The following is a 27,782-nucleotide window of genomic DNA, read 5'->3' as shown; positions in this document are numbered from 1 at the left end:
GAACTAACTCATTATGTATCTTTAATTTGCTCTATATGCCCACTGTATTTATCTTTTAACACACCTTTTTGAATTAAACAATAGACAATGTTTACAGCCTTCCTCTTGCTCTAGAATGTAATCAACATAAAGGCAGAGGTTGCTTTGCTCACTACTTGTTTTCAGTGTCAAAAGTAGAACAGTACATAACACACATGCACACACATAGAAAGAGGGAAGGGAGGGGGAGAGGAGGACAGCGGGAACACACAAATGAGTTTGTGCACAAGAGTGAGCACCAGAACAAGGGTGAAAATGATTTTAAAAATGGAAAGGTAACCTACAGAATGGGAACAAAGATGTGCAAGTCATAGATTTAAAGTCCTGTGTCCAGGGTAAATAATTGATAACTCATTCTTAACAGGTAAGGCATTTCTAAGAATATACAGAAGTGGTCAATAGGCACAGTAAATGCTACTCAATATCATTAGTCCTTGAGAAACACAAGTCCAAACCATGATACAATATCATCTTATGCAGGCAAGGTGGCATGCACCCCTGTAATCCTAGCACTCAGGAAGCTTAGGAAGAACTTAAGATGGAGGTCTTGATCACATATGTTGTGAGTTTACTGATCTCTTTTTGAGACAACTAGAGTCCTTTCGTGTCTACTCGTGTTGACCTATGAGGCAGTAGTGTTTTTCAGGGAAGGAACAATATATTCTTTGGATTATATAAAGGTGAGGATTCAGAGGCCAAACCTCGACTAGAACCCACACCAGTGGGTTTATGGGAAACACTAGGGGAGAGCACTAAGGGAGTGAGCCTAGGCAACAATGACCACAGCCCTATACAGGGGCTCTGTATTTTCAATGTAAGGCAGGCACTGAAAGAGAAGAAGAGAAGAAATGAACTAGTGAGCTCAGAGGCCAGCACACTTCTGCTTTCACCAACTCTGAGCACCTCAGGAGCTCCTGCTCTGGTGGTCTGAATGAGAATGGCCCCACAGTCTCCTACGTTTGAATAGGGGAACTCTTTCCTGGGGATGGGGTAGGAGTGGGGTGGGGGTAGATTTTGAAGTTTCAAAAGCCCACACCATTCCTAGTTCCTCTCTGTCTCTGCTTTCCCATTTTGGATGAGGTTGTAAGCTCTGAGCCCCTGCGCCAGTGCCATGTTTAGCTCCCTGCTGCCATTTCCCTGCTATGACAGTCATGGGGTATAATCCTCTAGAAATGTAAGCCCCAAATTAAACTCCTTTTTTTTTTTTTTCTTTTTTTCGGAGCTGGGGACTGAACCCAGGGCCTAGCAAGCGCTCTACCACTGAGCTAAATCCCCAACCCCCAAATTAAACTCCTTGATCACCCGCATTGCATAAGGCTTCTCTTTGGATTCGGACAATGAATGGGCTACTGCTATGTGTTTATTCTATAATGATGGGCTAAGAATCAATTATTCAAGGTAGTTTGGAAATAAAGCCTTTAGGTCACCTAGACTGAGTTCTTAGACTCCGCTTTCCTCTCTGTCTTAGGGTTTTACTGTTGTGAACAGACACCATGACCAAGGCAACTCTTATAAAGGACAACATTTAACTGGGACTAGCTTATAGGTTCAGAGGTTCAGCCCATCATCATCAAGGTGGGAATGATGGGAGTGTCCAGGCAGGCATGGGCACTGGAGGAGCTGAGAGTTTTCATCTTCATCCAAAAGAAGCCAAGAGCAGACTGTCTTCTACACAGCTAGGAGGAGGATATCAATGCCCACCCCAACAATGACATGCTTCCTCCAACAAGGCCACGCCTCCTAATAGTGCCACTCTCTGGGCCAAGCACATACAAACCATCACATTCTCATTTTTACTTCTCTTAGGTTGAATTTGGATAAAGAAATTAGCAAACTGTGTTAGTTTACTACTTCAGTAATAATACTTTGTACTATAACATCCTATATTATTGTTTGAATCCTGCTTTATTAATTATAAGTACTACCTTTATAAAAATAAACTAAAAACTGGATTCTGAATATACTTGAGAAAACAGTAAATTACACAGCAATTATCTGTCATTCTGAAATTTTTGGTTTGTTTAAAAAATTGTGATAATTCTTCATCTTTCCTACTTTTTGTTAGCATCTTTAAAACATAAAACAGGAAAAGTAAGAGGGAAAATAAGAAATTGTGACAGTCTGAATATTATTTGTTTCTTTTCCCCTTCCCTGGTTTGACAACATGATAAGCAGAAGACAGAATTTTTACTTAGAAAAAAAAACCTTAGAAAGGAGTCAAAGAAACTAATATTTTTAAGTCCTTTCAATTTCTGAGGAAATCTGTTATATTAATTAATAACTTAATCTCATCTCTATTTTGCTTTATGGTCCAAAGTACATCTTCATTAGTTTCTTTAGCTAAGACACAGACAAAGAACAATCTGTCTACTACAGAAACGTGAGACAAGAACAGCTCTCCACAGGCCCTCTATTTGTTACAATACTTTTAAACCCAAGACAGAAAAGTCCGAGGAGTTAACTAACTCACACAAGCTCCAGGTTGTCTTAGCACACAGACTAAATCACAGTGCTATGCTCCCAACTCTGCAGAGCTCCTGGCCTACACCTCTTTTCTCAAAGTTGCCAGCTGGAGCTCTAAGTGTCACACACTTTCATAAAGCATTCACGAGATGGAGAACACTCCCTTAGCACCTCTCTACTGTCATGACAAAGCATGTTTTTCTAAATGCCTTTTAACACTTTGCTATGTGTGACTACCTAGACCCGAGTCACACACAGAGGTAAAATGTAAGAACCTCGGTAAGGATAACAACGACTGGCTAAAGTAGCTATGATTCTTCCCCTGGGACTGGGTAACTGTCATTAAAAAAAAATTATGGTATAGATAAAGGGGGGGGGGTAGTGGCTCTTGGGTAGGCAACAACAGTGTTGTCATTTTTTTAAACAAAAATGTGTATTTTACTTTATGTATATATGTGTTTTGTACACATGTATATTTGTACATATGGCATATAACCCGTTTCCAGCACTGCACAGACTAGGGGTCACGGTGCATGCATGTATTGTCAAGGCAGAAGTATCAAAAGTTCAAGCTACACAGCCAGCGAGGGCCCACTTGGGGATGCACCACACCTTGTCTCAAAAAAGATACATGAAAAAACCTCACAGTAAGAATAACAAGAAGTCATTAGCTTAGGACCTCTGTACTGCCTGACTGGGTCTTAATCACTGGTATAATATAAGAAGGTCAAAACCAAAGCAACTTCTTACAACTTTCTGTTTTCTTCAATGTTAATAAGCATGATAAATACATTCCCACAGACAACTTTAAAGTATGATTTTGTTTTAAGGGTTTCGGGGAAATAAACTGATACACTGACTCATGCAACCCTTGTATGAGAGGAGAGAGTAAATATAATACAGTGTCAGAGAAGGATAACACTTTAAGCTCAGCTGGCCCAATCCTCCTCTCATTGTCCCATGAATTAGTAGGTCCAGAGATGCTAGACAAGATGCTACTGTTGAAGGCGCAGACCAAGTCTTTTGATTCAATTTACCAAACAATCAATCTGCTGTAACAGAACACAATGGAATAAAGAATGGCAAGTATGGAAAGTCAGAGGAGACAGGATTTAAAGTCTAAAACAAGGAAACAGGAAGCTACCACAGTAGCAGGATGAGGCTCTAGGAGCTCTTCATCACCAATGCTGGATTTGGGATCTGCAATACAGGAGGGTTACATTTCTGCAACATGTACCTTTCTGACCTCAGCCAAGCAGAAGCAGCCCGCTAACACAGCCCACAGCTAACTCTAAAGCTGTGTGCCTCACAAATCCTCTAAGCATAATTCACGACTGCGCCAAACATGGAGGTTACATGTGAGAAGTATGCCAAATGACTTGTGTTCAGTGTTAACAAAGCCAATTTAGAAAAAAACCCAACTTTTAGCATACTGAATTTTGATGTTAAACACAACACTAATAATGCTAATAAATCCCTTCTTTCTAAGCTACAGCCATCCACCAATTACATTATAATTTTCTTCTAAGGGAAATGCAAAATTGTTGTTATATACAGGTTAGAAAATAAGAGTTGAATCGAGTTAGAAAATAAAAAGGTTGGAGGTTTTTTTATATACTGATGCTGAATCTGAGAAATATATTTAAATAATTACAAAGAGCAACGGTTGAAGATTTTATAGTATTTGACACATAGAAAGCGTTAATAAAGAAGAGCTATTTTGCTATAAGAGATAAATCATCTCTAACTGGGGATTTCAATAATTAAACTTGTTCTATGATTTCAAACAATACAATGTAAAATTCACATTGTAAATGTAGTTTTAATCAAAGAACCCACATGAGTGAAGCACAAACATGTAATTATATATTAAATCCATCTCAAATTACAGTAATTAACTGAAAGAAAAAAGCTTCAGAAAAACAGCTAATAAATACCAGAATGGCTTAATACATTACAAAACAACTACATAACAGGTAAAACTGGTGTTTTCTAGGAACATTTGACAATGTGGGAATTTAAGTAGTATTTCACCTCATGACAAAAAATTTTTTCTTGCCTTAAAAGATGAGTAGTGCTCTAGTGAGATAAAATGTAAGTGTACACTGGTTAAAGTAAAAATAATTCTATGCAAACACAATACAACATGCCATGCTTTATGATATGAGGTCTTCTGAATATCTAACTTTGTACAGTATATGTCAACAGGAGATTTAAGGTATGTAAGAGTCTAGATGCTTTTAAAGAAATTCTGAATAAAATATGTGTCCCTCCTCAGAGTTTTCCCAAGCTTGTGGAATGCACAGTCAAGGCTGCCCCTTGATAGTGTTAGCCACTAAGGATGGAACCACTTGCTTCAATTCCTAGCCCGTCTTGAGAAGCTGGGGAAGAATTTCCAGACCAAAATCTACAAGGTAAGATCTGGGGAGTGAGGAAAATTAGATTTTGGAAGTAAGATGGGAAACCGGGGTCTAGGATAGCAGAAGGGTCAAAGGCAAGAGCAATGTCATGTCTAAAGGCAATAGTCGGTGCTAATGAGATAAGCAGTGCAGAAGGAATACAGCAGCAAGAACAGGGCTGGGGAACTAAGCTATAACCTCTCATGAAGTCAGGTTGTCAAAAGCAAAAGATTCCTCTTATCTGAATTAGCTTTAATCAAAAAGTTAGATCAGCTTACTGCTTTGTCTCCTCCATTCACAAAAAGAGCTATATGAAGACAGAGCCCATATTCATTCATAACTGTATTCCTACCGCCTGACTTATCATTTGGCACCTATAAGCGACCAGAAACAACCTACAGATTAAATGTTAGGCCTATGGCTCTGTCCTTCATAAGTAATGCAACAGTGAGGTGACCTGACGGTGACTGGATGAATCAATGCTACACGAGGGTAGTGACGGCATCACTGGAGAAAACAAAGATACCCAACAATACCAGCCAAACTAGAGGATTAGATCACCTCCACTAACACAGAGGCCGTGCACAGGCCACGACCCCTCTTTCTTCAACTATATCCCTGGTAATTTACAAGTGCAGATGCACGGTCTAAGACATTGGGTAAGGCTACCTAAGAACAGAAATAGAACCCTAGAGCTAAAACTGGGGTTCTCAATCCCCACCAGGTACTACAATACTTTAAGAAAGAAAATAAAAAGAGGGAGAGCAAAAAGGGAAGGCATGAGAAAGAGAGCAGGAAGGAAAGAGAAAAGGAAAGGGGCAGTACAGATGGGGGCAGACCAAAACCAACCAACAGAGAAGTAAAAGATTAATTTCAGGTCAACTGCATCAGTGTGTTCTTCAATCCCAAGCATAACTCTTCAAGTTTTAGGTGGGCACATTTACCAGCTAGTTAAAACTCAATGTTCAACTCTGCCAGAAAAGTTCTCAGTAAAACACTGAACACATAATATACTAGTTTAGAGATTTTTGAGCAATGAAATTGTTAGGATTATTGTAAAAATCAGCCACTTAGAAAATGTATACTTAATAGTGGTGTCCTCAAAATAAATCTAACCCCCAGAAACAAAATCTTATAAAAGCTTATTTAAGAAAAAAACAAAAAACAAAACAAACATTGTGTGGTGGTTCTAATTCTTTACTCCTCATTTTTACTATGAATATTCTCTCCTCAGAGATGCTTTCCCAAACTACTGTATCGTAAGGGTGCCTCTCATGCTTCTCATTAGCAAAGCACCCAACTTCTTCTCTTCTCAGTGCTTGGAATGCAACTGCACCAGTCTTCACTGGAATATGAACTTTTTGAATTAGCTTATTCCCTGGGGCCCACAAATGGATCCTTATTGCCTAAAACAATCTTTGGTAAATAGAAGTTAATGAACAATTTGAGGAGAGAGGGTCTAAAAAACCTTAAATGTTAATAAACAATCAAATACTATTAAATTAATGAATGGATTTGTGTGCTTTGTGTGGTTAATTCCCTGTAAACGAATTAAACAATGCACAGCAAACATTAATGCTAATTTTGGAAGAGTTGGCAACAGTAGTAACTAGTGAATGAGACAACTTGCCTTTCTGTTACTTTAAGTTCACAGAAATAAAACTATGAAAAATCATCACAAAAAATTATGTAAAATTTAACATATCAAAACCAAAACTGACTATACACACCCTTTGAAAGATTAGGAGGTGATGCATCAAATGTTAAAGATTACTCTGAACAGTGGGATTGCGTGTGTCGTTCTGAGTTCTGTTGTTGCCACTGCTTTAGAATCTCTACCATGAGCTCACCTTTGTAGGTACAACAAAAAACATATTAAAAGAACTGCCACAATTTGGTAGTCATAACTGATTAAAGATAATAATGTTGTAAATGACTATATGATTATTCTTAATTTAAATGTTTTCAAATTATAACCATTAAATTTACCACAATAAAAATTTTTAAAGTAGCTTTGTTTCCACTATTATTACTCTTTGACTTTTCTTTTTTTTTAAGTTTTGGGAAGAGGTTCAGTACAGTGAAATCTTCAATCTCTGCTCTATCACCATGTAGTTGAATTAGCTTCAATGATTGATTAACCATATCAGAATCTTACCACCAATAAAAGATAATCTAGCATATAGTAAGGTTGAAATAACAACAGCTGCTGGGGCTGACATGAAGACGGGGCCCTGATGGATTCGATTAATAGCATGCCATTAGTATTCAATTAACAGTAAAACTAAGAAATGATACCACCAAAGACATGAAGTTATTACTGTCCATCAAATCCTACGTAGTAGCTCGTCTGCAAACGCTCTGCGAGAATGAACGTAACCACTTGTGTTTCTGAAGTCTATCCTCTCATAACTTTCAATGTACCTGGTTCTACCAGTTACCATCCTTGAAGCTTTTACAGGGAGAGTTGAATCACATGTCCCTGTGTCCCCTAGGAATGCCAGAAAAATCTAGAATAACTCTTACAAGTCAGAAGTAATTATAAATTAAGTCACGCACCTCCACAATATCCTCCTACAGTGAGATTTTAGTAGACAGAAAGACAGCATGAGCATCTAAACTTGTATTTCTGAATCATAAGCTGAGGCTGCTGTCCCAGGTATAGCCAAACAACTTTCTGTCTCAGGAAAGGCTGACTACATGTATACTATCATCCCACTAAATTTCAATTCCAATTTTTTTGTTAAGCTGATTGTAGTTTTTGTATTCTATTGTTTTTAAAAAGTACTGCTTGTTATAGGACCAAACAAATTAATTGTAATGATCTTTTTTTTCTTAAAAATTTTCTTTTCTCTATCATGTTCCTATCTCCAATCTTTTATGTCACATGCTACCTGACTATTAATATTTTTATTACAAATGCTCAAATACATCTTTAAAGCCTACTTTGATCTAAAACCCCGTGCCCTACTGGTGCTCACTGGGTCACATCTTAGAAATCCCCTTTGTTTTCCTACCTTCGATTTTCTTTTTTTTCTTAGCTTCTGTGTTTCTCTTTTGCCACTTTTATTGTTTTGTTAAAATATAAAGTATCTTCCTAAAAAAGATAGTATATAGGGGTTGGGGATTTAGCTCAGTGGTAGAGCGCTTGCCTAGCAAGCACAAAGCCCTGGGTTCAGTCCCCAGCTCCAAAAAAAAGAAAAGAAAAGAAAAAAAAAGATAGTATATAAAAGTTCTACCTATCTTGAGACAACAGCTATTTCCAAACCCCTTTCCTCTAAACACATGCTTCCCTAGACTCTCTAGTGAAGCCTGGTTTCACAGCTCTAGCCAATGAAATCTAAGCAGAATCCCACTGGGAGCTGTCAGGACAAGGAGCACATTCCCTGCCCGCCTCCTTTTGAAGGAAAGGAATGATGTTTGTAGTGTAGTGTTTGTGTTTGTAGTAATTTGTCTCCAGGTAGCTAATGCCTTTTATTAAAAACAGTGCAGCAGAAGAGTGAACCTGGGGGCCTTGGAGACACCACCGAGTCACTGTATCAGTCCCAGATGGTCTACTCTGGATTTCTTGTTCTTAGAGAGATGATTTTGCAACTGTTTAAGCTGCTGTCTAACTGGGTAGGTCTAGAAGACAAACATGGATTTACCTAGTAGACTAAAAATATTTCTTCTTTTCTTTTTTCTTCACTATTTTGGCTACAAAAATATCTCTAGTTTAGTAACTTTTCTAAGAAATTTCAGAAGCTCCTTTTCTTTATCTTGTAGCATCTAATGGCACTGAGAGTTTCTATGTCTTCTTACTCGTGTTTCCATGAGCGCAGCCCACTTTGCTCTAGGAGAGTTTAGGAGGTCTTCTTTCTGACAGTATGTAAAAATGCACTATGATACACAATGATCTGCCTTAATGGCAAGAAGACTTTTTGGTCTTCTGAAAATTCAACTCTTCTTTTTGTAGAGGCCATTTGTAATCTGAAGTGTTTTGGGTCTGAGGAAATTTTCAAGTGTTTTTTTCCACTTCTTCCATTTACTCAGTTCTTTACTGTTGGGAAAACTCTAGGGATATAAGACTGTAGACCTGGTCACTGAATCAGAGACTAGGCTATAAGACTGTCCATCTTACTGGTGGTCACAAAGAAAAGAAAATAGCAAATAAACCTCTAACCTGAGCTCCAGTCAGAAGGATCTGAGAATGGTTCTTAAGAGCCAAATGAGTCCACGTTTTTCTTCAGTGTTGTTTTATTTAAAGAAAAATTTTCTTCTTTTAAATTTTTATTTATTGCAATTGTGTGTGAGTAAATAGGCTACTTGTCATACATTATGTCTGCAAGAGGTCAGGGGGTGACTTCTAGGACTCAGTTCTCCTTAAACCATGAGATCCAGGGATAGAACTCAGGTTACCTGGTGTGTACCACAAGGGCTTTACTCACTGAGCCATCTCACTAGACCAGCTTTTTTCCTCTTCTATGTAAACAACTTTAATTAAAAAAGGGTTACTCTAACATAGTGCCCATAAATGATGCCAACAACATATGTATTTGTGTGTGTGCATGCTCGCTGCCAGTGGAGGCCAGAGGTCAACACTGGGTGTTTTCTTCTATTGTTCTCTACCTTATTATTTTCCGAGACAGACACCATCCCATCGGCTCAGCTAGACTGGCAGAGCAGGCTCCCATGGCCTGCTTGTTTCACTCCTAGCACAGGCCTTACAGACACACACCCCCTGCCTAGCTTTTAAATGGGTGCTGGCGAGCTGAACTCGGGGCCTCATGCTTCTGCAGCAGCACTTTACTGACAGAGTCACCTTCTCAGCTCCAATACAGGTATTTAAGATTTATTCTGTAAAAGCACTGTTGATAAGGGAATCCTTTTTACATATGTCAGCTAAATGTATTGGTAGAGACTGACACATTGATCAACAGAACAGAATTTAAGACCCAGAAATAAAACCACACACTTACAGACACTTGATCTTTGACAAAGAAGCCAAAAATACACAATGGAAAAAAGAAAGTATCTTCAATAAATGGTGCTGGTCTAATGGGCAATCTTTATGTAGAAAAATGAAAGTATTTCCAGATTTGTCAACTTGCACAAAGCTCAAGTCCAAATGGATCAAAGAGCTCAACATAAAACCAGATACACTGAATCTAACAGAGACAATGAGAAAGAACCTCAAACTCATTGGCACAGGATAAATTTCTTAAACAGAATTCCAATGGCTCATGCTCTAAGATCAAGAATTGATAAACGGGACCTCATGAAACTGGAAAGCTTCTGTAAGGCAAAGAACATAGTCAATAAGACAAATTGTCATCCTACAGATTGGGAAAAAAAAATCTTCACTGACCCCCCCACAGCTAATCACCAAAAAAAAAAAAAAAAAAAAAAACCAACCAAACAAAAAACCCAAAAAAAAAAACCAAAAGCAAACAAACAAACAAACAACCCAATCAAAAACAGAGGCAGAGGAATGTTGAAGGGCTGAGAAGCACTTAAAGAAATGTTCAAAGTCCTTAGTGATCAGGGATAAGCAAATCAAAATGGCCTGAGATTCCACCTTACACCAATCAGAATGGCTAGGATCAAAACTCAGGTGACAGCACATGTTGGCAAGGATGTGGAGAAAGAGGAACACTCCTCCATTACTGGTGGGATTGCACACTGGTACAACCACTCTGGAAATCAATCTGGAGATTTCTCAGAAAATTGGAAATAGATTTATCTGAAGATCCAGCCATACCACTCTTGGGCATATAGCCAAAAGGTGCCATGCCACCATGCTCCACTATGTTCATAGCAGCCTTGTCTGTGATAGCCAGAAGTTGGAGACAACCCAGATGTCCCACAACAGAAGAATGGATACAGAAAATGTGGTTCATTTATACAATGTTATACTTTTAGCTATTAAGAATAAGGACATCGGGGGTTGGGGATTTAGCTCAGTGGTAGAGCGCTTGCCTAGCAAGTGCAAGGCCCTGGGTTCGGTCCCCAGCTCCGAAAAAAAGAAAAAAAAAATAAGGACATCATGAGTTTTGCAGGCAAATGGATGGAACTAGAAACTATCATCCTGAGTGAGGTAACTCAGACCGAAAAGGATATGCATGGTTTGTACTCACTAAGAAGTGGATATTAGCTTTTAAAAAGTACAGAATTCCTAGGATACAATCCACAGAACTCAAGAAGGTTGACAAGCTAAAGAGCCCAAGTGAGGAATGCCTCAATCCCACTTGGGAGGGAGAAGAACAATCACTGGAGGGTGAGGGAGGGACCTGGGTAGGAAAGGAGACAGGGAGGGGAAGAGGAGAACATGATCAGGTATTAGGTGGGGGAATAGGACTGAATCCTGAGGGCCAGCAGAAAGAATGGAAACAGGCAACCTCAGGAGGTAGGAGGTAGGGCGACCCTCCAGAATGTACCAGAGACTCTCAACACTCAAAGGGACCTTAGATGAAACGTCCTACAGTGGGGAGAGGGAACTTGTAGAGCCCACCTCCAGTAGAAAGACAGGGGGATGGGGTTGCCATCCCACAGTCAAAACTGTGACCCATAATTCTTCCTGTCCGAAAGAACTGCAAGAACAAAAGTGGAGAAGAGCCTAAGGAAAAAGAGGTCCAGCCACAGGCCCAAAGAGAAATCCAGCTCAAGGGAAGGCCCCAAGGCCTGACACTATTACTGAGGCTATGGAGTGCTCACAATAAGCATTGTGACTGCCCTTCAAAAGACCCAACAAGCAGCCGAAAGAGTTAGATGCTGATATTTATATCCAACCAATGGACAGAAGATGCTGATTGCTGTGGTTCAATTAAAAAGGAGCTGGAGGAAGCTGAGGAGGAGGGTGACCCTGTAGGAGGACCAGCAGTCTCAATTAACCTGAATTCCCAAGATATCTCAGACACTGGGCCACCACCTAGGGAACATTACACCAGCTGATAAGAGGGCCCCAACCCATATACAGCTGAGGACTGCTGGGTCTAGACTCAGTCAAAGAAGATGCACCTGACCCTCAAGAAACTGGAGGCCCCAGGGAGTGGGGAGAACTGGTGAGGTGGGGGTGGGAGCATGGGGACATCCTAATGAGAAGGGGGTAGGAGTTATGGGATGTGGAATAGTCAGAGGGTAGACTGAGATGGGGATAAAATCTGGACTGTAAAAAGAGATTAAATAAAATTTAAAAAATTATATTAAAAGAAGAAAAGAAAAACAAGCTGGTTTTAATTCTATCTCCAGTGCCAAACTGGGCCTTAATCAAATCTACCCTTCTGGATAAAGAATTCATAGGTAAAGCAATTACTGTGTTGGTTAACTGTTAATTATCAAAATGAGACTTTAAAAAGTAGTGTGTACGATGAATTACTACTAGCCATGCCAGGACAATGTACAGAATCTGGTTAGTAAATAACCACCTTTTTAGTAGGAGGTCCTACTTAGATGATAAGCTCGAACATCTTCAAGGTATGAACGACTGCAGGAGGCTACCCTAGAGACCACTCTGCTGTGCTCATGCCTTACCTACAGTTTACTACAGTGGACTCAAGTTGGTGGTGTCGCCAAAGTCAGAATATTTCTTCAGATGCTGCTTTTTCACAAAGTCCATTCCCCAAAGCACAGACATACACGTTTACTTCAGAAATTCACACACTATAGTTTCCTTAAAATAATAGTAAATCATGTGATTTTGAACAGTGGAATTAGACAGTTTTATTCCTTTAATTTAGAATTATTTCAATTAGAGAAGGTTACAAAGAGAAGAAAATGGACATTAATTTCCTATAAAAAGCAGTTACAACACAGGAAATATTCTTACCCATTCCAGAGTCTTTCTTGGTGCCATCTGAAATTATGTCTACATGATCAGAGTCCACATCATAACTAAAAAAATCATTCAAATAGGTCTTAGATCTCTGGCCACCAAACACGTATAAACAACGGTTTTTCTAAAAAGAAAAAAAAAAAAAGGAGAAAAGGGAGTTGTCATTTCCAATAAAGCACTGAGAATGAGCCTTCACACTTTACATCCCTACGAGAGCAGTCTCCGAGTGATCCCACATATCACTACTTTGCTCAAATGAAGAGGGACGAGGCAGGTCTCTCCACACTACCACTGCTAAGGTATCCCACTAAAACTGAATAGCCAGATTGCTGCCTGTGATGGTTTGCATATGCTTGGCCCAAGGAGTGGCACTATTAGAGGGTGTGGCCTTGCTGGAGGAAGTGTGTCACTGTGGGGTGGGCTTGGAGACCCTCCTCCTAGCTGCCTGAGGATGCACAGTCTGTTCCTGGCTTCCTTCAGAGGAAGATGTAGAACTCAGCGCCTCCTGCACCGTGCCTGCCTGGATGCTGCCATGCTCCCACCTAGATGACAATGGGCTGAACCTCAGAATCTGTACGCCAGTCCCAATTAAATGTTGTCCTTTACAAAACTTGCATTGATCATGGTGTCTGTTCACAGCAGTCAAACCCTGACTAAGACTCTGCCTTTTGTATAACTATGAGAGCAGAAATAAGAGTGAGCCAGCAAGCAAGAAGTGTGTTTGTGTAAGTCAAAACATAATAAAGGACAGCTACTCATAAGGAAGAAATCTAACTTCACTCCTGAAATAAACCAGAGTTCTCTAAAAGTACCCTGAGTTATAGTTTTAATTTATAACCATATATATTTTATTAGAATATTAAACTAAAAACAGAAACAAAAATAAAAAATCTATCTGTATATAAAGCTACGACTTTATACATAGAATTCTAACCATATCAGAAATATTGTACTGATTTTATATTCAGTTTTTCGATAATATACTTTTATGGTCTAAGTCCTAAATTAAAATTCACCAGAAAGCACAGTGAATTTGCTGTCAGCTTTGACAACAAATCACTGATGAAACATACTGTAACAGCCATGAACTAAGACCTCAATCTTCAAAGATACACAAGCACAAAAGTCAAAGTCACTAGGTGAAGAAAAGAATTAACTTGCATTAGGTTTATTAGTAAGAACTCATGATTTGCCCTTTGTTTTGCCAAAAGAAATTAAGTGTGCACATAAGGGTAAAGAAAAAGTTCCTTATGGCCAAAGACAGATTTAAAAAATAAAACGAAACAAAAAAAAAAACTGATAAAAAGACAGTATTTACTTTTAAATATGTATATAAAAATTCATGAGCTCATGATTACAATATTTTATATGATTCACTGGCTAATGTTGAAACCTGAATCCATTAACATGCAAATCGACAAGTAATCAGACATTCATCCATTCACTTAGATTTACTTGTTTGAGACGGTTTTACTACATAGCCCTGGCTGACCTACAACTCACTATGTAGGCCAGAGTGGCCTGGAACTGACAGAGTTCCACTGCCTCTGCTCATATTAAAGGCGTGTACTACCATGCCCAACATTCACTTAGATTTTTTTAAGATGGGGATTGTCTGTATGTTCCAGAATAGCTTTGAACTTGCTGTGTATAGCCCAGGTTCATGGTCTGCATGTCTTTAAAGTCTCCAACTTGCTGGGATCACAGGTGTGCATCTTGAGGCCTGGCCCAAGAATCATATGGTTTCATTTTAGAGTAACTAAACAATTCATGACACAAGGATGATGCTTTGCTGTTCTTTAATTCTAAAGTAGAATTACAAGTAATAAATGTAGAAGAAACAAGAACATGTGAAAATCACCATTGTGTGATATCTAATGAACTCTACACAATGACTATCGATGACTATTGCTGAAAGCAATAGGTAAAATGTTATGGGAAATTTCATAACTGATCAAACTAATAGCTCCTAAACTCACTATACACATAAAAAGCACTACAACCAGACATTAAATGCCTATTGATATCCTATGATCAGAGTATTAGTGAAGTGCTGGTGTTTGCTCGTGGCTTCCCCCGAGTGTGACTTTTCTTTTTTTTTTTTTTTTTTTTTTTTTTTTCCGGAGCTGGGGACCGAACCCAGGGCCTTGCGCTTCCTAGGTAAGCGCTCTACCACTGAGCTAAATCCCCAGCCCCTCGTGGCTTCCCCCGAAAGGATAGTGAATACAGACCACGCCTCCAGATAGAAATACTAGCTTACAGAAAGTATGATAGAGAAATACATTAAAAGACCGAATGACAATACAACAGTCAAACGAGGATGGGGAACATAGTAGACTATAAATGATTCTGATTTTTTTAAAGCAGAAGTAAGTAGCATGCATGTGGGGAAAAGAAGAGCCGAGGTACTGATATGGATGGAGAGGAGTGCAGTACACAGATGTAATGGGATCCTGACCTCAACAAACCAATTCTGAAAAGACATCACTCAGGGAGTCAGAACAGCACAAATGCAGACGGGGCATTATCAATAACACTGCTCTGTTGTCAGTGGGTATGGTGATGGTAAACACCATGTTCAAGGTTGTATCGGTCTGTCACACAGAACAGTGTTATTTGTACGTGCAGTTGTCACACAGTATCAGCACAGGTCCTCATCCTGATGGTCCCAAAGTCCTTTAGGATTTGCATATAACATATACATATCCTCTTAGGTACTTTAAACCATCTCTACATTAGTTTTAATACCTAGTATGAACTATAAACTATAGGCTATAAACTATAAACTATAAACAAGAGCAGTTTTTTAATAAAGTTTTTTAAAAGTCCGTACATGTTCAGTGGAGACAAAAATTTTTAAAAATATTTATCTATCTATAGTTGTTTGAATCTGTGGATGCATAGTCCACAGACATGAAGGGCCTGCAAAATCAGGACATCCTAGCTGAAGTCTTCCTGAAAATATTCCCAACACAATAAAATGAAATAAGCTCTAAAAGATGACAGAGAATAAAATTAAGGTAGGAAAACAATATTAAAAACATACAGATTGTTTACTGACCAAACAGACAACTGTACATGGGAATTTACCCTTACATCCTTTTTGTACTTCCTAGAATGAATACTTTAAACAGGCATGCTCAAGACCATATGCTCTAGGGCTCTGTTCATCAAAAGGAGGACTTCAGTATATGACTCAAAAAGTGAAAGGAAACTCTTCTTGTAGATTTTGCCAATAAACTCGTTTTAATTCTATAAAATCAATCTAAAATTAAAAAATAACCTAAAACTATCTTTCTAGTTGCTAAGAAAAGTTTGTAAATTATCAAGTCCTAAAAGGAAAGCTAACTATGCATTAGCTAGGCAAGCGGTGCGGTCACTAGTGACAGCATCGGGCTCTATCTTCAGGTAGTAATCATCTAGGGGTTTCTAAGCTGATGGGAACGACTACAGGACAGCTCACAGCTAATGTTCTCTTCTTCCTGCCACTGCTGTACTCATCATTTATTTCTAGAAAAAGCTTTGCTTCCCTATAGATACACAAGACAAAATAACAATGCACAGAACAGTCCTACCGAGTGGAACAGCATGCAGTGTCCAATCCGAGACTGGATGTCCTCAGGGCCTGCGTTACAGGAGTCCTCTCGAAGAAGTTTCCAGGTTTGACACTGGCAGTTGAATGCAAACAGCCCACTGAATTGTGGTTCACTGGCTCTGCTGTCATCTACACTGCCATTACATGTCAAAATCCTACCACCAAAGGTATAGATCATATGCTTTTCTGAGTCCATACACATCTATAAGAACAAAGCAACAGATTGAACGGTTTTCATTTTGTTCCTGTCCCAGGTACCAAAATGAGGTTAGTGAGTATGCTTTCACATTCTCAAAGAAACCCTGAACTTTGCTCTTAATGAGACTAAATATGTCTTAATTATTATACACACATACAGAAATTCAGTATAGTTTTTAAAATACCTTTCGAATTTTCATTCATCCTAACTAAAATACACTAAGTTAAGGAACTTTGTTTTCTTGATGCTATGATATAAACATTTTTACCAAAGTCACAATGATCATAATATACTGGTTCTCACTACAAGTACATACTGATCATAACTCTATGGATATTTCATGGTCATATGCTCCTCTTAATCCTCCTCAGAAAAACTCTGACCTTTCAGTACTAGGAAAGCATCATAATTTGAGATGCTGTCACTGTTTAATGAGAGCAGATACCCAACATGCAAATTAGAGTGATGCAGCTAAATTAACTTCTACACGTATTTAACAGAACTCTTCAAACTATGTTGTAAAATAATACAAGGAGCAGGTAGTGGGGGGCACACCCCTTTAATCCCAGATCCTCAGGAGGCAGCCAGATCTCTGAGTCTGAGGCCAGCACAGTCTACAGAGTGAGTTCCAGGACAGCTAAGACAGGGAAACCCTGTCTGAAACAAAACAAAGCAAAAGCAAAAACAAAAACCATTTGCAAACATATCTCCAGACTGATTTCCATAGTGTGAAGAATTCTGCATATTTTTATAAGTTTAATTTTCCTTGACTTAAACGTGATTCAAAACAACCTTGATTTCTTACACTCCTTCAAATAAAAATTGCAGCCTTCTACAAAATAACACAGGGGAAAAGATGTTTGTTACAAGATATTAACAATCAAATCCCATCTCAAAGTCAAGCTCAAGTTCAGCTATCAAAGCTATGTGGCACTTATGCTTGAAGAATATATTGTGTTCAGAAAACATATGTGTTTTCACTGAAGCACAACACTGTTGTTACAAGTTTGATGCTCTTCTTCCACCGAACTGCTTTTATCATATAATTACTTTTTAATTTTTAACACAAAGCTATTTTAATAGTTATAAAGACCAATTTAAAAGAAAAACTACAAAGAGGTTCTAGCATGTGTTCTCTCTCTCTCTCTCTCTCTCTCTCTCTCTCTCTCTCTCTCTCTCTGTGTGTGTGTGTGTGTGTGTGTGTGTGTGTGTGTGTGTGTGTGTGTGTGTGTGTGTATGTCTATTTGAGACAAGGTCTCTCTATATAGCCTGGCTGGCCTGGTACTGCTCTTTCCTTTTGAGTTTTTGGTGTGACATTCTTAACTGTCATCAGGGCTACAGTATAAGCACCTTGGTTTTGCTAATTCACAAAAACCGAGAGGGGCACAGTACTAGCATGGAGACTCTTCCCCACACTGCCAGCACACAGAATATGGAACAGGAATAACTTTTATTTATACACTATGTATTCCTGTACTGATACATATTACTTTTTATTAGTTAATTATCAATGAATTTTCATCACTCTAGGCATCTTGATGCTGTTTACCCAGTTTAACAATTAGTTCTTTATTTTATATCTTTATTTAGTCTTTCATCTATATTTTTTAGCATTTAACTTTAAATGTGTGTGCCTGTGTCTATGCATGGGCATGTATACATGTTTAAAAAGTGTCCTTGAATCTCAAAAGAAGGTCTGGCTCCCAGAGCTGGTGTTATAGGTAGTTGTAGTTTACTGGACACAGAGCCTAGGAACTTGGATCCCCTGCAAGGGGAACACATATTTTAACTGTGCTATTTTGTACTTTTTGATCTTTGAGAAATAGTTTAAAAAATGATAAATTATGGATGGTATTTTCATAAAAATTTATAAATCAAATTTGAACAACTAGTGCGTGTAGTGACATATACCTTTGATCTCAGCATTCAGGAAGCCAAGGCAAATCTTTTTTGAGTTTGAGGCTAGTCTCGTCCACATTGTAATCTTCTAACCAGCTAGGGCTACAAAATGAACACCCACTTTCCCCCCAACACACACACTCTATAAACAAACCCTAATTGTATTGTAATTGTATTTAATTAAAACCCTAATTGAAAACTACTTATCTACTCTATCGGGTTGATATTTTCTAAAACCAATAGGCAGTGGAGAGTCCCAATTTTCTTCTTCTATATTCTACCCATTTTCTAATTTTTCATGAATTATCACAGCTGAGTGCTACCTCATCAGACTAGAGGATGCCCTGCTATTTAGTCCCTAACCCATAGCGTTCTATTGGCTCAAGGTATATAGACTTCTAGTCCCTGATTTTAGTGGCTGGATGTGATCTTGCTGCTGTCTACCTTCAAAAAAGCTTGCACAAACTGGTGACTTCCTATAGGAAGAACACTTGTTTTCAGCATCACTGCTAATGTGTTCTCTTGCAACAGCATCTTTATCTATTTGCTCTGTCAACTACCCACTTTGGTACAGAAAGAAGTCAAGATGGATCTTCACAGGACTCTTCCTGTTACTTCCTGGCTAGCTCACATTCCATAATTTCTTAAAGTGTTTAGTTTGTTTAAAGGGCAGTTCAGTAAGAACTTTAACACTTGGCTCATATTATTTTTTCTTGAATATGTTTTTAAATGTTGCTCTTTTGTTTCTTGGCATTTGCTATATTTATATGGGCAGTGCCTCCCAAAGGTCTACAGGCTAATAGTCTGGCTTTACTGACAGTTGCTGTGGTCTTTGGAAGGTCATTAGACCATTAGGATTGTGAGCACAAAGAAGACTGAGACTCTAGTCTGCCCTTTCTTTCTCTTCTGTGCATCAGTTCATGTTAGCAGTGTGGCTCTGCCACATGGTTCTGTCATAATGTGCTGCTCTTACCAGAATCCCAGAGCAATGATGCCACCTAGACTACAACATCACCACCAGGAGCCAAAATTAGTCTTTTTCTCTTCCTAAGTTAAAGGCTTCAGTTATTTCACCATAGTTATGGAAAGCCAAAAGAGCACAGAAAGTAGATGGATACCAGTCTCATTTTAATTCTTAGTGGCTTCATAATTTTGTCTACTAGCTAAAAATAGTGGTTTTAAGTTTAGTGTTACTAATATTTTTTTTCTTTTTTCTTTCTTTTTTTTGGAGCTGGGGACCGAACCCAGGGCCTTGCGCTTGCTAGGCAAGCGCTCTACCACTGAGCCAAATCCCCAACCCCTACTAATATTTTAAGAGAAGCTGGCTGACTGTCATTTACAGTCTTCCCTGTACACTTTATGTCTGTTTTATGCTACTATAATCCCTATTCTCATTTATGCTAATAGATCAGTCTCCATTTCTGAAAATGATATATTCTTCTTTGATTTTTTATTCCTGTTTTTACACTGTGAGGTGAAGGTATGTGTGCACAGCAGTTGGGTGAGAACTCTGTAGAGTAGTTTCTGGCTTTCACCTTTCCCAGGGGCCCAGGGATTGAACTTAGGTCACTAAGCTTGAGTCACGAGTGCTTTTACATCCCGGAGCCACCTTGTCAGCCCTCATTTCTGATTTGTATGTGGTTTCTTTCACCTGCTCTTATCATTTGGTTATCACATGTGCATTTTTCAACATATACTTTGTATGTAGTTATATTCAGTTTCAGGCTTCATTATGTTGTTACAACTGTTAGATTGTTGAAATATAACTCTCACCTACTACTTTTGTCCAAAAGAAAGTATCTTTTCTCCATTATTTTCTTTGTTAGATTTATTTATTTTACGTATGTGAGTGCACTGTTACTGTCTTCAGACACACCAGAAGACATCAACAGATATCATAGATGGTTGTGAACCACCATGTGGTTGCTGAGACTTGATCTCAGGACCTCTGGAAGAGCAGTCGGTGCTCTTAACTACTGAGCCATCTCTCCAATCCCTCCATTATTTTCTTTAAAGTGTTTCTCTAAAGATCCAGTGCTTGTAACTGTATATAATTTTTACACATTTAAGTAAGTTGGTTTCCCTCGGACCCAACAGCTTTCAGAGAGTTCCTATTGAAGAGGGACAATAGGGCTTAAGGACCCTAGAATGCATCTGGTTTAGAGGTCGTTTATCTCAAGGTCTCTGTATAAGTCTGTTTATATACCTGTGTGTGCACACATGTGCCAGTGTCCGTATGGATGTCAGATAACTTGCAGGAGTCAGTTCTTTCCTTTCATCTTGTCCATGCTAGAGATTAAACTTGGCAATAAGTTCCTTTACCCACTATCTCACTGCCTGGTTCTCATAATTTGAATCCTCCTAGCTCACTAGCTACTACTGCAAAGGAACCAGTATTCCCTCCCCCTACCCCACCCCAGTCAAAGTGTTTCCTTTTAGGAAACACCGTGTGCTTCCTGACACTGCTATAAGCTAACCTCTCTCCCTGTGGCTGCTCTGTTCTTGCATTGAGGAGTTTGCTGTATTACTGCAGGGTTACCTTGTATCTCAAGCTCTCTTCATTGCACTGTGTGGGCTTTAGCACATGAACCAGTTTTCTGTTGTTTTTGATTAAACTTACAATAAATTGTGAACTTTCTCTGGCTCCCAATTTTTCTGGATGTGTGATTTACATATGGTTTAAAAACCCTTTCTGTTGGAATTCTCCTAGGCAAAGCAACAACATGAAAAGTCTGATAGCTAAGCTGCCATATGTTCACCAGAAATATGATTCTTTGAATTTCATTTTTTAATGTTAAAAGTCAAAATGGAAAAATAATTTTTAAAATATCCTTTTCTTTCCTACATTCTTCTGAATTTTAAAACATGAAGTATTGAGCCCTAAAGCATCGTGGTATCACAAATGGTTTTTGGAGTGTCAAAGGCACATGTTAGTAAGTTCTAACTTACCACTTCATTTACACAAAATAAACTGTACACTGGAGGCTGAGACAGATGCCACATGCTCAGCAGTGCAGCACAGGCTGTCAGTGATGAGATGACTTAGGACCAAGTCCTGGTGTCTTCCTCTTTTTTACCATTCTTTTACACCATGTGATCAGTTAAAAGCCCAATATTAGTTATATAATACTAGCTAATTTCCAAGGAACAGCCAATTTTATCACAGACAAACAAATGTCACATACAACTCTGTGTGCCACAGCCAGAATATCGCTGAGCTATTCTATTTTCAATCTATACAAGTAATTTTTGAAAACTTCAGTACTTTTCTGGTAAAGTATTAGTAATTTTTGATCAAAAAGATAAATTGTTCCTTGATAATATCACCCTCATGTTCTGTTCTTAAACAACCAGAATCAGCCTAACATCTTTTAGAGTTCTTTGCTCCCAGGAGAACAACCCCTAGGATGCCATCAACAATAAGCATGGCGATAATAGAGCCCCTCCCGCGCACGAGGCACCTATCCCCAGCAGCCACGCCCTCCAATTCCAAAACCCTGCCAGTCTTCTTTGATGTGGGGAGTGGGTTGGACGAATTGTTTTAGAATTGTTTGCAGATATTGTTCCTAAAACTGCAGAAATTTTTTCTGCATTGTGTACAGGAGAAAAGGGCACTGGATTCACAACTGGAAAACCTCTTCATTTTAAAGGATGTCCTTTCCACCGAATTATTAAGAAATTTATGATTCAGGGTGGAGACTTCTCAAAACAGAATGGGACAGGTGAAGAGAGTATTTATGGTGAAAACTTTGAAGACGAGAACTTTAAAAGCATGACCGGGAGGGTTTGCTGAGCATGGTACATGCAGGCCCCAATACAAATGGTTATCAGTTCTTTATCACAACAGGTCCAACTCCTCATGTGGATAGGAAACATGTGGTATTTGGTCAAGTAATAAAAGGGCTAGGTGTGGCAAGGATGCTTGAAAATATAGAAGTGAATGGTGAAAAACCTGCCAAACTATTTTATTGCAGAACGTGGAGAATCAAAAGAAGGGGATGACTGGGGAATATTCCCCAAAGTGGCCCTGGTGACAGTCATCCAGATTTCCCCGAGGATGCAGAAGTAGACTTAAAAGATGTAGATAAAATTTTACTAAATTAATGTTCATTAAATTAAAGATTGGAAATACTTTTTTCAAGTCTCAGAACTGGGAGATGACTATTAAAAAATATGCAAAGGTTTTAAGGTGCGTGGATAGTTCAAAGGCTGTTATTGAGAAAGCAGATCTATCCAGATTGCAACCCATAGCCTTAAGTTGTGTGCTGAGTATTGGTGCTTGTAAATTGAAGATGTCAAATTAGCAAGGAGCAACTGACAGTTGCTTGGAGGCTCTTGAAATGGACCCTTGAAATACTTAGGCACTACATGGAAAAGCACAAGGACGGCAAGGCTTAAAAGGATATGAACTTAAAAGAATATTGGCTGCTCTTAAGAAGGCGTAGGAGAGAGCCCAGGAGATAAAGCTGTCCAGGCAGAATTGTCTAAAGCTAAACAAATGATAAAGGCACAGAAAGATAAAGAGAAGGCAATACATGCAAAAATGCTTGCTTAATAAGGATTAAAGTTTCCTTAACTATTATATATTGATTATATAAAGGACAATCTATATTATATATTATACAATGTATATACAATGTATATTACTGTGTACATGATCTCTGATGTGTTTCCCTTGATCTTTGTCATTATTCACATAGCATTGCTGACATCAGTTCCTTCTTAATAAAGTGTTATGAAATACAAAAAAAAAAAAAAAAGATTAAGCATGGCTTTGAAAAACTCAATCAGAAAGATCCTGCACAAAACTAAGAGATCTGAGGCCTGAGTTTCAATCAGTTTTCTCTGAACAAGACAGATTTATTCCTTTAGGAGAATCACTTAATCAATTTATTCTCCAGGGTTGACCAGTCAGTCCACAATTTCATGTTTTAAATATTGAAAGGTTAAAACAATCACTACTTTTTAAAGACTGATACTACAGTTAATGGATTACTTACAAATCAATCATACTGTAGTGGAGAGAGAAGTACAGCTGTAATACATGGAGAAGACAGTCCAGCTGTCTGAGTGTGGGAAAAGAACAGAAGTTTCTACTAGGCCAAGCAGCACTTTGGTGATTTTTGCATTCAGTATTAACACTGATAAATACGAAAGAGGAACTGAGGGAGATTCAGTGGTGAGAACAGAGATTGTCCCACACCAATTTATAATCTGCAAACAGAGGCTGGTGTAACCTGGAGCACAGACAGATGAAAGCCCCCCAAGGCCCTTTTCATTTCTCTCTACATCATATCAACACGTCTCTTGTCTAGCTAGTTTTGTGTTAACTTAATATGACCTATAGTCATCTGAGAGGAGGAAGCCTAAATTGAGAAAATGCCTCCATAAGATCCAGCTAAAGGGCATTTGTAAAATTAGAGACTGATGAGAAATGGCCCAGTTCATTGTGGGTTATGCCATCACTGAACTTGTGGTCCCAGATTCTATAAGAAAGCAGGATGAGAAAACCGGGATGAGAAGGCCATGAAAGACTCACTCTTTCATTGGGTCTGCATCAGCTCCTGCTTCCAAGTTCCTGTCCTGTTTGAGTTCCTGTCCTAACTTCCTTTGATGATGAACAGTGATAAATCAAATAAACTTTTTCCCCTCCAAAAAAAAAAAAAATAAAGAAGAAAAAAGATCCCGCAGAGTTCCAAACTTAACCAGAGGGCATTGCCATTTTTATTTTCCCCTCAGTACTTAGCAGATGTAGATCTTTTTCTCTATACCAGCCGTGCATTAACAAAACTGTAAAAAAAAATTTCAAAGCAAAGCAAAATGGTCTATAAAGAAACAATAAATAAAGGTCTGGAATTAGCTGCTACGTTAGACTGTAGGCCAAAGGTGGAAACCAGCACAATTCTATCATTACCTCTGATTTCCCAAGTAGCATACAACACTAGCTGATCCAGTGGACAGACCTTAAGTCTCTCCCACACTCTGAAAGCTGTTCTAAACAGCTTCACTAAGTAAAACTGCCTAAAAATTCAAAGGAGATCCTGTTCCCTTTGACTATGATAAGGATGATGAAAAGAGGACATCCATAATAATTAAAGTGGCTTCTACATCACTAGTCATGACTGTCTTGTCCACAACACCATCATATGCTGAGTTTAAAGTTAATCTAGAATATGCCAAGTTCCTACATAGCTTTGTAACAAGTTTCTGATTACAAACAAAAGTAAGTAAATTTTAGTTTAACTGGAAGGAAGGCTCTAGATTTCAAACTCATTAACAAATGATTTTAAATTTCTTTCAGAAAAACAGAACAAAAATATTAATAGGGTAAGTTATAATTCTTACAGTGTGTGTGTGTATACTTGTAAAGCTCTAAATTTCTTTTTTCTAATACTGCTCCATCTACTCTCTACACTAAAGTTTTAAATACATGAATAATTACATAAGTATTAACATTAATAGCTTAATATTTTATCTTGTACCAAAGTAAAAAATATAAAAATAACCTTGTACTTCCTAAAGTAATTTTATTACCTGCAATGGCATCAACAGTTAGACAGCACAGCATACACATCTAAAGCAGACCTGAAGAGCAAAGGTTACTCAGCACTATTAACTTTACAAGCATTAACTGCACCAAACCTGATGATCAAACACCAATTTTGGTCCACCGTCGGCAGCAGTGTCTTCACTTAGTAACATCCAGGTGTTGGTGTCAATGTCGTAACGGTAGAAATCACTTTTCAGAGATTTGCTGTTCCTCACAGAGGAATCCAAGTAACGGCCCAATGTGTAGATTTGTCTCCGCTGAATATCAATGCACATTTTATGACATGATCTGGCACTAGGACCATTCTGGAGGAAAGAAAAGGGGGTATCAAAAAGCAAAGAGTAGAAATGCTCTCCTCTGCTGTACTTCATTAAAACTCCTAACAAGTCAACTAATGTGGATCTCACGGTAGACTAGATCATAATCTCTAAAAGAAAGCAAAAGAAGTAGTGGGAGACACAAACTTTACCCTACAAGTGTTTTAAATCGGCCAGGAAACAAGCATAAACCACTCTTTCCTCTCTGGTACTTGATTCAATATCATATGGAACATTGTGTTTTACTTGCCTTGAACACAACTCAACTCCCTATTACACCTTAATCTAGTTTAAAGCATATGGGGTCTTTAAAAGTATTGTGAACAAAAATCAAAATAAAAAAACTATGTGTATGATCTTATATATGTATAAGGTGTGTGTGTGTGTGTGTGTGTGTGTGTGTTTGTGTGTGTGTAACCCTAAAGTAAACATCAGTCGCCGTAGTTTGACTTTTTCTCTGAATGACTCTACTTTTTTTTAACTTGACATAAAACTGGCCAGTACATTTTCTCAGTCAAGATTCCAGCTCCCCAGTTATGCCTAAGTTTGTGTCAGGCTGACAAAAACCAACCTGCATATTTGCTAAATTCTGTTTCCATTATTACTGAGGATAGATGTGCTTCATCAAATCCTTACAAAATCCTACAATGAAGCCATTATCACTACTTCAGAGTCTGAACTACTAATCTCAAAACTAGAAAGAGATGATGATATCTGAGTCCCTCTGTAATCAGATTTAAAACATCAGAAAGCCCTTTCCTCCTCACTTTTATAAACAGTTGTTTTTCCTCGGAAGAGAGAAATAAGCAAAGATCAAACTGCTACTAAAATGTCTATGACTGAGATGATGAGACATAGGAAGACTGTTGAATGTCTAACAGGAGCCCGGATGTAATCTGCAGGAAATAAAAAGCCACTGTAGGTTCCTACAACAAGACCAAACACAAAATACCAATATTTTAAGAGAAGTAACATAATGTAATTAACTTGACTAAATGAGGGAATATTACACACACAAAAGGCCTGACATTAGTAATAGCAATTGAGAAAGTAAGCTGATTGGAATCTTTTGTATTCGTACAAATTATTCTAATACATATATTTTAGAACTTTCTTTTGCTAAGATTTCATAGATAAGAAGAAATCTTAGGGGAGGGTTTCCTCCATGGTTAGATAACCTCAGAAACAAAGATGAAGTTATATGCCCAAAGCCCATTTTCTTTAGTATGAAATTTTAATTTTTAATCAAGAGACAGAAACTCTTGCTTCTGTTCAGGTATCATTAATACCACTAAAATGACAGGTAAACTGTACCCCAGGGAGAGGGGAATGGGAAATGAAAGTGATGGAAAGGAAAACAGAAAACAACTAGAGAATGTGAACATGGAGGTCCTTGCAAAGACTGACAGTATTTTAAACACCAACAAACCTAGTTTCTCTATAGAGAGAAAATTCTACCAACATCAGAAATAAACTCAGGAATATTACTAAAGAATAACAGAAATTACAAGAAAAATAATGTTTATTAAGAAAAGCAAGTACAATTAAACAATAGTTAATAGTGTAGGTAAAAAATTGACAAATAGGACCCCGGCCCGCAGCAGCTCTCTGCCCCCAGACCCGGTGAGAGAGAGACCCAACCGCCTGGTCAGGTGGGCACTCCTGAGGCTGCAGAGCGGAAGAGACCACCAACACTGCTCACCCCTGCCCACATCCCTGGCCCAAGAGGAAACTGTATAAGGCCTCTGGGCTCCCGTGGGGGAGGGCCCAGGAGCGGGAGGACCCCTGCCTGAAACACCGCTGGAACCTGAAAGAAACAGACCGGATAAACAGTTCTCTGCACCCAAATCCCGTGGGAGGGAGAGCTGAACCTTCAGAGAGGCAGACAAGCCTGGGAAACCAGAAGAGACTGCTCCCTGCACACACATCTCGGACGCCAGAGGAAAAAGCCAAAGACCATCTGGAACCCTGGTGCACTGAAGCTCCCCGAAGGGGTGGCACAGGTCTTCCTGGTTGCTGCCGCTGCAGAGAGCCCGTGGGCAGCACCCCACGAGCGAACTTGAGCCTCAGGACCACAGGTAAGACCAAATTTTCTGCTGCAAGAAAGCTGCCTGGTGAACTCAAGACACAGGCCCACAGGAACAACTGAAGACCTGTAGAGAGGAAAAACTACACGCCCGAAAGCAGAACACTCTGTCCCCATAACTGACTGAAAGAGAGGAAAACAGGTCTACAGCACTCCTGACACACAGGCTTATAGGACAGTCTAGCCATTGTCAGAAATAGCAGAACAAAGTAACACTAGAGATAATCTGATGGCGAGAGGCAAGCGCAGGAACCCAAGCAACAGAAACCAAGACTACATGGCACCATCGGAGCCCAATTCTCCCATCAAAACAAACATGGAATATCCAAACACACCAGAAAAGCAAGATCTAGTTTCAAAATCATTTTTGATCATGATGCTGGAGGACTTCAAGAAAGACATGAAGAACTCCCTTAGAGAACAAG

General features: G+C 38.7%; 1 protein-coding gene and 1 pseudogene across 13 annotated transcripts in view; one reads left to right on the top strand and one right to left on the bottom strand.

Moving 5' to 3' along the window:
- Positions 1 to 27,782, bottom strand: part of Mkln1 (muskelin 1) — a 155,976-nt gene that overhangs the window by 28,437 nt on the left and 99,757 nt on the right. For all 13 annotated transcript variants that reach the window (XR_010065709.1, XM_063286758.1, XM_063286756.1 and 10 more), the window contains 3 exon segments: positions 25,047 to 25,259; positions 16,287 to 16,508; positions 12,706 to 12,835 (listed from right to left, as the gene is read on the bottom strand). Coding sequence is in view for 12 of the 13 variants with exons in the window: in XM_063286758.1 (XP_063142828.1) it covers positions 12,706 to 12,835; positions 16,287 to 16,508; positions 25,047 to 25,259 (565 nt within the window). In the remaining variant the exon portion in view is untranslated.
- On the top strand, positions 21,307 to 22,959 carry Ppid-ps6 (peptidylprolyl isomerase D, pseudogene 6; annotated as a pseudogene).

Source organism: Rattus norvegicus, chromosome 4 (assembly GCF_036323735.1).
Source record: "Rattus norvegicus strain BN/NHsdMcwi chromosome 4, GRCr8, whole genome shotgun sequence".
NCBI classification, from domain to species: Eukaryota; Metazoa; Chordata; class Mammalia; order Rodentia; family Muridae; genus Rattus; species Rattus norvegicus.
Note: the sequence above shows the minus strand (reverse complement) of the source record. Positions and strands in the feature narration are given on the sequence as shown.